Below are 10,811 nucleotides of genomic sequence, written 5' to 3'. Positions count from 1 at the left end.
ATGTACATGGCCTTGAAGCCAAGATTCATTGCAATTCGGGCGGACAATCCATCGTATACACCGGGGCAAATGATCAATTCGTTGCTTTCTTTTAATTGCCTTCGCAGCTTGGACGCGCCCGTCACCAGCTGGAGGTTGACAATAGGCTCCTGCCGCGAGCCGTTGATATCGTAGTAGCCGTCCTGCTCGACGGTGATGGTGATTGTGTTCGTCATGCTGATGGTGGAGGCGGAGTCAGGGGTATCAGCTACTTTCATTGTTATTAGAGAGAAAAGATGTGATGAGGAAGAGAAGGAGATGAGCTGATGATGATTGACAGCAATGGACGGGTCCGTCAGGGAGCTTTATATCTATTCATCTGCCTCTGGTCTCGGGGCAATGTCTGTCCGCGAGGCAATAATCGCTTGCCATGAGGACAGTGTCATATCGCTGTCTAGAACCGGCATCAGTTTCCTGCAACCCCCTCTCGGATCATACTTGTTGTAACTCAAGGCCTTGGCCGACGATTATCGTCGTCAACTCCGACCAGATATTGATACTAGGCATTCTTGGCCGCTACTGCAGCTGGACACCCCCATCCAGTTCGTCAATGATCGTGATTTGTTCTTGTGATGAGCCGAGCACGCCTAACTGTGATCCGACAAGAAAGCAGATAAGCTCTGAGTTCTTCGTTGAGGTTCTCTCAATGACTGGCTGGCTGAACTGGAAGAAAATAATACGGGTAGAAGGCTGATAGGGTGTTAGGACCGGATACGCGCCTCAAGGGCTCCGATAATACCTTCTAAGGTTCGCTCTGAATCCTGCGCCGGGGAAGTTTGGTCGTGCCGGGGGTGGTACAGTACAGCAGGATGGCCACCGAGGGGGTGGAGACAGAGCACCAGTTCCCAACCGGATTAGGATGCATGTCAGACATTTGATCACGCACAGAGCTCCCGTCTTCAGAGAATTGTCTCGCTGCCCCCTCTCCTCCGGCTTTTCTGGGTCGCTAGTCCGCGGTGTTGATTGGTGACTGGCCACGCTGATCTGCACGAATAGAGTCGTAAGCGGCTCGGCTGATGCACCGGAAGTTAAACGACATCCCACTACGGAGCTTGGGGGCAGTCTTGCCGTGAAGGACGTGGACCCATGGTTGGCGGAGAATCCGGGCAGCAGTAGTGTCGGAGGTAATCAGTCAGGATGGAGGGGGGTGAAGGATGGTGGATGCGTGCTGATAGCTACACAGAAATCCGACGGCAAAGCCGAAATCTCACTGGATAGCTGCACTGGGTACTATCATCGCCGAGATTAGACTGCATTCACGCGCAGGGGCCAAGTAGCTTGGCACGTTGGTCGTGTCAGTCCTCGACCTTGACGCCATGCGCTCGCTGATCACTTCTCCTCTGGTGCTTTAACTGGTGGTATACACTCCGCGTGTTGTCCGTCTGTGACCATTTGTGTAACCGACTGGATCGTAAAACCTCGCAAGGGGTTCGACCCGGAGACTTGGTCGTGCGCAGGAACCAAGTGCCCGATGCGGCGTCGAAGAACGGCCTGTTTCGGTTGGGTGGTGGCTAGTCCACTGCTTGGATGGCATAATTGCGAATGTATCGCCCTGAAAGGCCGATCATACAGAGACTATCGACGAGAATCCATAGGGCTATACGAGACGCGAAAGAGGAGCAGGAGGCAGAGCATTGGCAGGAGTCGAGTGAGTACTGAGGTAGGTAGTAGGCGTAGGCTCGGACCACGATGGACGTCGCGCGCAAATCACCCGATTGGCCGTTTAGCGTAGATTGGCCGAAGCCAGCTGTTCCGCTCAACTCCGTATTTGTCCGGCTTGGCCGCCCTGAAGCTGTCGCAACCTAAACCTCCGCGGCAGGACCCGTTGCCTATCTTCTGCTTCAGGCCAGTCATGCTCAGCTCAGCTCAGCTCAGCTCACCTCACCTCACCTTACTCATGTTTTAATCCCCACACATGGTAGGAGAAAAGTGGGAGAGACACTGCTCAGCCTTGGGGCAACTTGAAAACTTCTCCACGAACTTGGCCGACAGCATCGTCTGGGGAGGGCGACGGGTCCGCAGTGGGTCTTAGCATTCTGCAGTTGCAGTGTTGATTGCACCTTGGCCCGATGCTAGCATGCGCACACGCCAACATGACCCATTAGGCATCTTCGGAGCGATGAAGCGAGAGGGGTTCGGAAAAGCACAAATCCGTCGATTACTGCTCACAGTTGGTCCGGACTTCAATTGCCCATGCGTGTTTGACACGGCGTGCGGCGTCTCGATCATTCTCCGCGACAGGCAGTGCTTTCCAGCGCGGGGCGCCTAATCATCCATTTTCTGGGCTACAATGTGGTGGGCGGAAAGGGCCAAATCGTGTTGCGCGTGATCGACAATTTCATTCACAACCGCCAAGAAAACCCTGAGCATTCTTGGTGGCGATGAAGGTGCCCCCTCGCTTGTCACAGTTGCATCCCCTTTGAGAGACCGGATTCTGACTCGATTGGTTCGAATCCGACCGCACAGGGTCGAAGAATCGCGGTTAGATGTGCTAGCCGTCAGTATCGTAGGCAGCAAGTCAGGTCCGTGACCACTTAGTCAACCAGCTGTCATGCTCCGTCTTGGGGCTAAAGAAGGTAAGTTCGCAGCACAATCTCTCTGACATTCTCTCTCCAGAGTGAGTCTTGCATCGGTTCTGACCGTCATTGTGCTCCTACAGCCACCCAGGGGTTGTGATCCGCATATCCGTATGGCACCCACGAGTGTCGGAAGTATTTCTCCAGCACCACCTGCTGGTAGGTCATGTCATCGACACAATACCCACCCCCGCCGGGCCCAATGTGGGGACAATGTACGGGCGGATTGAATCGCACCATGTTGTCGTGCACTTCGCGACACAGCAAGGTGTTCCGGCCCATCTCGTATGGCAAGCCGAAGCGGACGCTCTGGGTCAAGAACACAATACAATCTTCCTTGGAGGTGTACTGCAGGTTTGCCCCGTGGCAGTGGTCCTGGTGTGTCTGGCAGATGGTGTCTGCAAGCAGAGCAGCCACTCTGTTCTGTATCTGGACTGAATCGTTCAGATGGAACATCTTCCCCGCTGCCTGCATGAGAGGAACGAAGAGATAGTCTAGCCAGCGGAAGACGGCGTCATACTGAGTGATCTTGCCGGAGGAGTCGTACTGGAACCAGGTGTCAATCGCGGCGGGCACCACCAGCTGGAAGGTGGTGATGTTGAAGGTGATGAGGGTGGTGGCCGCAGCGGTGTTGTCGGTGGCCGCGAACTGGGTGATGTTGTACGCGATAGGAGGCCCGAAGATCCCGGGGTGGTCGGGCTGAGAAAAGAGACCGAAGATATACTCGTTGTTGAGTTCGCGACCGTCGAAGGTGCGAGTTGCGTGAACACGGCCTTGGACCTGCGATGGGGGAGGATATTAGAGAGATGTGGAAGCTGTGGAAATGGAAGTTGTGCGGGGAAGGGGGAAAAAGCGGCACGGCACTGAGTAAATACTGTACAAAACGGGCACCCACCAGCCGTCACCTGGTTGGCCGTGCTACCCATTATTGGTGGAGATGGGGAGGAACAAGTATAGAGATAGATTGGGAATACGATCCATTGCAACTGAAAATAGCACAACAGCACAATAGCACCTACATCGGCTGCGAAGATAGAGGAGTCGTTGGCTTCGATATGACCCCGGTTAGTGGGATAGAGGAAGTTCTGCCAGAAATAGTTCTGCAGCATCCACAGCTCGTGATAGGAGTAATGAGTGCCATTGGGGCTGGCACCAACTACAGTGCTAGCAATAAAATGGTATAGCAACAGGAGAAGCACCAACATGGTGTGGTAAAGTTGAAGAATGGATTAACTTGAAGATGCCTAGTGTCCGTCCGCTCTGACACAACACTACTTCTGCAGCCTGCCATGACCTATTTATATCTGCCATCTGCCTCCATCCCGTCCCGTCCTTGAAGGTGTCAATGCGCAGAGATCCCTCGGGGTCCTCCAACCAAACATCAATCCTGGTCGACCTGCGAGTATTATTGAATGGAAGTCTAGTCTGGCTGTTATTCCAACTCTTGAATGTCTTCCAGCGACCACAATCAATTTATCCGACCCGCTCTTTGCCCCACCCGCTGCATGCCTTTGCCTGCTGAGTAACGGGATGCCGTGTGATGAAGCCGCAAACATGCACGATCCTGATGGGCCCAATTCACTCCGATAGTTCTGTCTTCCCTCAAATGAGGATCGACCCTGAGGACAATCCATGTCCGATCCGCATGGGGGTCAGATCAGAAGAGGAGTTAGATTGGCTCTTCGCGCAATATGCCCCTTGGTGAACGGTCAGATGACAATCTCGGTCCGGGGTGAAGGGTAAGCTGCCCGACTTTCGGGATAGACGTCCACCATGCCTAAGATGGGCAATGCTTTGAGGGGCGGCGCAGAACTGGGGCAGTCAATTTGCCGGATCTTTCGGCAGACGATTGTCAAATGGCGGTGGCTGTACGTGATGATGGGATGCTGTGCGACCCCGTTCGAATTGCAATATGACGACATGCGGCATCTCAGCGATCAGAACAGAGACTGAGGGCAAGCTCAATTCAGCCAGACCCGGGCGGAGGATTACGGCTCTGACAGGATCATCTGGGTGGCTGAAACTGTTGGCCTAGAGGCCAATTCAAGAGAATCATAGTTGTCCGCTTATGCAAGTTTGCAAGAACAAGGAGACCAAATGAGGTTGATGCGCCATCAGACATATCAGTCATCACCACTGAAGCGATCACTAAGCAGCATAAGTCGGATCGGCAGTGAGTTTCGAGTCATCAAGAGCGAAGCTGACAGAGACTTATCTTTCTATTCGGATCAGTTGTTCCCCGCATCTCCGGTCGGAACACATTCCGAGGTGCGGAATGCCCACGGAATTGGTGCGGGGCAGCCTTATGCTCCCCCGTAGCCTGCTATATTAGAAGTATATCCTCCAGCACAACAGCTTGCACCAAGTCTGCTTCAAATACTTGCTTCGACAGACCTACAGCACAATGGCTTCCATCACACTTACCGGCTCCAAAGGCCGTCAAATCGAAGGTACCGCCGATATACCCCTCAACTAACTCCTCATCCTCGACATACCACTGACAGACTTTCTACAGTCCCAACCACCCTCTTCATCAACAACGAATTCACCCCCGCGGCCAACAATGCCACTCTGGCCGTCGAGAATCCCACCACCGGTGAGACCCTCGCAGACGTCTCCGCAGCCAGCCCGGAGGACATCGACCGCGCAGTGAAGGCAGCGACGGCCGCCTTCCCCGCATGGAAAGCCACCCCGGGGCCCGAGCGCGCCGCGCTGCTCCACAAACTGGCGAGTCTGATCGAGCGGGACGCAGAGGAATTCGCATCCATCGAGGCGCTTGAAGGCGGCATTCTGTACACGGACAGTTTGGGCCTGAATGTACCGCAGGCCGTGTCGACCATCCGGTACTACGCAGGGTGGGCAGACAAGATTGACGGCAAGACGCTGCACATCCCGGGAGGCGTGGCCTATACCTTCCGCGAGCCCTTGGGGGTCTGTGCGGCCATCGTACCTTGGAATGGACCACTGTAAGTGTGATGATCTATCTTCTTCACTGCACTGCATTGCAGGACATTCGTCACGACCTTAATCCTTATCCAATCCCCTTCTTCCCTCACGCCCCCCGAAACCTGGAAATCAGATACTGAAAAACCTGCTTCCAGAATGATAACAGCCTGGAAACTCGCCCCCGCTCTCGCCACCGGCAACACCCTCATCATCAAACCCTCCGAACTGACCCCGCTCAACGCCCTCAAACTGGCCCAACTGATCCGCGAAGCCGGATTCCCCGCGGGGGTGGTCAACATCGTGCCGGGCGACGGCCCCTCCGCGGGTGCCGCGCTCTCCCACCACCCGCACATCCGCAAACTTTCCTTCACGGGGTCCACCGCCGCGGGGCGCGCCATCCTCCGCGCCTCGGCCGCCAGCAACCTCAAGCAAGTGTCGCTGGAACTCGGCGGCAAGGGCCCGAGTCTCGTCTTCGCGGACTGCGACCTGGCCAACGCCCTCCTCTGGACGCGCATCGGCATCACCGCCAACAACGGGCAGATCTGCGCCGCCGGGTCGCGCATCTACGTCCAGCGGCCCATCTACGAGCAGTTCCTGGAAGCCTACGCGCAGGCCGCGGCGGAGAACCCGCCCGTGACCGGGAACCCGCTGGAGGAGACGACCACCAAGGGTCCCGTCGCTAGCAAGGCGCAGTTCGAGAAGATCCTCGGGTACATCGCCGAGGGGAAGAGCTCGGGTCGGCGGTTGTTGTTCGGCGGGGAGCCAGTCGGCGAGAAGGGGTATTTCGTGCAGAACACGGCGTTCGCGGATGTGGGGCAGTCGGATAAGATCATGCAGGAGGAGATCTTTGGGCCGGTTGCGGTAGGTTCTGTGGCTTTTCCTAATCTGTCTTTCAGTTTCTGTCGCAATTTGTGTCTGGTGGCTGATCTAACGCGGTGAGAACAGAGTATCGCCCCCTTCGACACGGAGGAAGACGCTATCCGCCTGGCCAACGATTCGCTGCACGGGCTGAGTGCGGCGGTGTTCACCAACGACATCAACTGCGCGCATCGGGTCACTTCCGCCCTCGAGACGGGCCAGGTCACGGTCAATGCGTGGTCGCTGCTGAGCGCCAACGCCCCGTTCGGTGGCGTCAAGGAGAGTGGTTTCGGTCGGGATATGGGCGAGGAGGCCTTGGACTGTTGGACGACCGTCAAGTCGGTCAAGTATAGTATTGCGCCGCGGTTGTAGTTCCACCTACTCTGTGACCTTAACGTAGTCATGCAGACTCTTCAAAAATTCAAGGTTTTCCAAACAACAGCTGAGAGTTTACACTCGAATCTACAACGCAAAAGCTCACTTGCTCCATCTCTGGAGGCGTAAGCCTAATAGCAGGGGGCGGGAGGGGGTGGGAGGTTTGAGACCACTTCTCCTCACTTCTGGCGGGGCATTAAACACCTTGGGATGCCTTCATAGACGCCTTAGGTCGGATTCTCAGAGATGCAAAACCTTTGATTGGTGGCCCCGGCAGGATGAAGCTCGCACGGCTATTGGAGGTTATTCAGGAGCAATGCAGAGGGCTGTCGTGGAGAGCCTCGATGGATAGCCTTTAGCATTTCCAGCCGCAGTAGTCAGTATTTGTATGTTTTGCATGTCATTTGAGAACAATATGCTCAACGTTATCCGCACATGATTTGGGGAATATGTGAGGTGAGTGAGCTTGGGCCGTAGAACGTGGTGTTGAGAAAAACATTGTATCATGATCCACTCAAGTTATAAGCACTTGAGCTACGAAAGAGAATGAATCCCCAAAGGGCTAGGTAACCAGGACCCACATTGTTAGAATCCTATACTGGCGATCGTACTAAGTAGAACTCTCATGTACATGGGAAGCGCCTGGCACCGCCACAACCAAGCTGTGACTTACCAGCCACAATATGGCTGATGAGTCATAACCAGGTCAGTTGAAGCAACACGTTCACAGTTCCTCCTATGACTCGAAGATATACCTGCAGATACAGGCCATAGTTTCTCCCAGATCCCCTCTACTCTAATATGGTATATCCATGCTGATATTTCGAGCATCTCTGTAACCCGGCAAGATCGGATCTACGCCAACAACCGGAAAAAGTTAAGGAGTCAAGCCAACCCCAAGGCTACAAACCATTCGATAAACTATAGAATAACAGACTCTTCTCCTTGCTCAAGCCAGAGTAATAGCCCCGAAATTGGACCGTGAGAGAAGCAATATCCCCCCCTCCCGAACCATGCCATCCCACGCCTCGTATCCGAACAAGCCGCATTCCACCCACCCCCCCTTCCACGGAGTCCCCTCTGCACCGTACCCTGAACCGCCTTACATACTAGGTCAACAACCACCATTTTAGACGAATGGTGAGGCTCTTGCGCCGGAAAACTTCCGGAAAACCTACATCCACCCTATTGCTCCCTATTCTTCAGCACACACGAGGTCGCTCCACCCGGAATCCTTCAGCACGGAGCAAAGGATGAATATGGTCATTGGCCGGTATTCCTTCTCCGAACAAAGCCCGAGCCGGTGTCTTGCTTTCCATTGAATAAGGTTCTAGGGAGTCCATAGCTTCAGAAACGGTGTGCAGCTTCTGGAAAGGGTCGTGGGTGCTGCATCGGAAGTCCCGCCCCGTATAGTGTATAGTGTGTCCAATGCAATGCGGCGATTTGTGCCCGCTTAATCAGCAACAATGCATGCATTAGCCAGCAAACTACTATGCCCGGGTGCCTTCAGAACGTAAATGTGGGCCAGTGGTAACTTTTTATGACCGCCTTCATTTACCTCTACCGCTTCCTCTATAGGCATGATCTGAAGCTCTTCCACAAATGCCAATCATGGATTGTGATAAAACCGGCAGATCTCAAATTATCTAATCCAGTTCCACTTTTACGTTCTCAAGGCACCTTACCGAGTAGTAGTCGAGTCATTCAACCACCCCCATCTACGACTACGTCTTCGCAAGACTGACATGGACATGACCGCTGATCCCAGCAGCACATACACCAAAAACCAGCGCACTGCTTGAGTTCTTATTATCAATCTTTAACAACCTGCGAGCGCTGATCCCGTATCCACCATGGAAGAATAATATCCACTCCCCGTGGATCATAACCTCGCTCATTAAGATGGAGATCTCTACTAGACATTCTGCCCAGTCTTCTGCGCATGAACTACAACTCCTTCATGTCTCAAGTATAGAATTCAACTCGGATGTATCCATATACACCATCTACAACCCCATCTTGGCATTTCACCCGTTGCTATCTGAACAGGAAGCATTTGGCGAATCTGCCTCCGCCAAGGTACTCGGTGGGCAAGAGTCCTCGGGAGTGGACGCGGTGTGGGGCGGAAAAGTTTGGGGTAAGCCGGGAGTCGGGACTGACGCGCCTCACCTCACTGGCCCCGGCCATGACAATAGGTTTCTGATAATGTCAACCTCGACGTTGAATACCAGCCAATCAATCGTTGGCATCTGATAAGCCTTTCGGTTCGTCGAATATACCCGACTGGTAAGATGGGGTGATCAGAGTGCGAGGACAAGAATGTCGCCAAGGTATGTATGTCTTGGTTCTTTGGCAGACATAGTGACTCAGTGCTTGAGGTGTCAGGATGGCTTCGATGTGGGATGTATGGGCTGACTGACTGCAGAGCAGCGATGCGATATCGGTTCAGGGATGAATCGCGTTGTTTTGTTTTACGTTCCGGTGCATAAAGAAGCAGGAGCATTGATTGAAGACCCCTGTAAGCAGCATAAGCAGTAGCAAAGTATAAGTATAGTCCACCCCTCCGGATCAACTGATCGATGCATGCAGCGAGGGAGCTTCTCGCCGACGGCCTTGATTGGGAGCGATAAGATCTCCATGGAAAGGCCGCTTAAAAACAGAGTTGCAGCAGCGCCACGGTCAGCATCCCTGCATAACCTTGGGATGGGCCAGGCACCAGGGCGGCCCTCGGACGTAAGAATACCAAATTCGACCGTGGCACCGACCGACACGAGCAACCTCAATCTAAATTGTCCCGAGGGGAGCAAGCAAGGCCGACAGGAATTTGAGTTTGCATCCTTCCAGTTTGTGCAGTCTGGATGATTTGATGTCGGGATGCCGCCGTGGGGGTTTTCATGTCTATATGACTCGTGTGATAAGGAAGGCAAGCTGAAAGCTGGAACCGTAAACGTAGGCTATGCCATAGGCTGGCACTTAGATTATTATTTGCCTTCCGGTGGACAGCCTATCGGATACTAGCTTGGCGCTAGACCCGCTCCGGTCGAGCCCCGAGGGCCCTAATCCCGGTCTCCGATATCGATCCGACCTCCTTCTTTTCCCTCCTTCGCCGTCCCCTGGATAAGTTGAAGTCTGCTTCATCTGGTGCTTCGGTTGTTGCAGACGGCTCAAGAGCTGGCAACAAGAGACGCAACATCAGACTGGTGCTGTATCACCCAGTGAGTTGTTGGGTTTGGGTCAATGATCTGACCTGCGCCATGTTTCGGGAAACGATAACAAACACAGTTGCGGGATGCGGGAAAGATTTTTCTTGGGCTCGTTTAGAGTTTGCCGGTCCAAAGGAAAACCGCGGAAAGCGTTTCAAAGATAGATTGCCTCCAATGAGTCCAATCGGCCCAAATGATGTCAAGGCTGCTTAATCATTCCTGCCTTGACAACCTGGCAGCTCTGGCTGGCTGGGTCAGGACTCTCAGGAGTCCTCCCACTCCCTTTCCCCCCTGAAAGTCGGCACTCGCGGGGTTTCCTGGGGTTGCCACTCCTGAATTTGGGCTCTCACTCCAGGTCAGAGAAACCACTCGAAACCAGATCATCAAAATGTGTACACGTTTCCCATGCTGTTGAATATGTGTAGATGGTACAAACAGCCCTATGAGCGCACACAAAAGAATAAAAGTTTCTACCTTTTTTCTAAGTGTGCCGATCGCTGCCATCTCAGCAGGTGCAAGGGCACACAGTGTCTCCTCGAGGGCGGCCTCTTGGATCGATCGCCGCGATCGGCCGAGGGAACCACGTGTGCGCTGGAGCACTGCTCTCCCAATCCGGACATTGTCCATGCGCGACATTGTGTGTTTCGACTCTTCGAGGTTCACTGGTGGGCCGTGTACGCCGTAGCCCTGGGTCTGGCTTCACCATTGGAGCCCGTGTTGATTTCCACCAATTCTTATCAGCCAGAAGGTCCCTTGTCCCTCGAGTCATTTTAGAAGGGGCTTGTTCCCCCAGTCGCCTCTCTTCTCTTTCTTT

The 10,811-nt window shown here is 54.0% G+C and overlaps 3 protein-coding genes across 3 annotated transcripts in view; 1 reads left to right on the top strand and 2 right to left on the bottom strand.

Moving 5' to 3' along the window:
- The window catches only part of BO66DRAFT_324947 (isocitrate lyase/PEP mutase family protein), a gene marked incomplete at both ends in the record, with an annotated part of 1,313 nt that extends 1,056 nt beyond the window's left edge, over positions 1-257 (bottom strand). The window contains one exon of the mRNA XM_025643852.1: positions 7-257. Within this exon, the coding sequence (XP_025503043.1) occupies positions 7-257 (251 nt within the window). The remainder of the gene's footprint in view (positions 1-6) is intronic.
- A 2,242-nt stretch (positions 258-2,499) lies between these two features.
- BO66DRAFT_375734 (uncharacterized protein) lies at positions 2,500-3,820 on the bottom strand (the record flags this gene model as incomplete). The annotated part of the gene is made up of 2 exons (XM_025645667.1): positions 2,500-3,395; positions 3,635-3,820. 2 exons carry the CDS (start codon positions 3,818-3,820, stop codon positions 2,682-2,684), a joined length of 900 nt encoding a protein of 299 aa, XP_025503042.1. The 3' UTR covers positions 2,500-2,681.
- Positions 3,821-5,019: 1,199 nt separating this feature from the next.
- On the top strand, positions 5,020-6,791 carry BO66DRAFT_324884 (putative aldehyde dehydrogenase; the record flags this gene model as incomplete). Its single annotated transcript, XM_025643848.1, has 4 exons — positions 5,020-5,065; positions 5,131-5,581; positions 5,717-6,422; positions 6,507-6,791. The coding sequence occupies 4 exons, from the start codon at positions 5,020-5,022 to the stop codon at positions 6,789-6,791; spliced, it is 1,488 nt and encodes a 495-aa protein (XP_025503041.1).
- Between the last annotated feature and the right edge of the window lie 4,020 nt (positions 6,792-10,811).

Source organism: Aspergillus aculeatinus (genome assembly GCF_003184765.1).
Source record: "Aspergillus aculeatinus CBS 121060 unplaced genomic scaffold BO66scaffold_29, whole genome shotgun sequence".
Taxonomy (NCBI): Eukaryota; Fungi; Ascomycota; class Eurotiomycetes; order Eurotiales; family Aspergillaceae; genus Aspergillus; species Aspergillus aculeatinus.
Note: the sequence above shows the minus strand (reverse complement) of the source record. Positions and strands in the feature narration are given on the sequence as shown.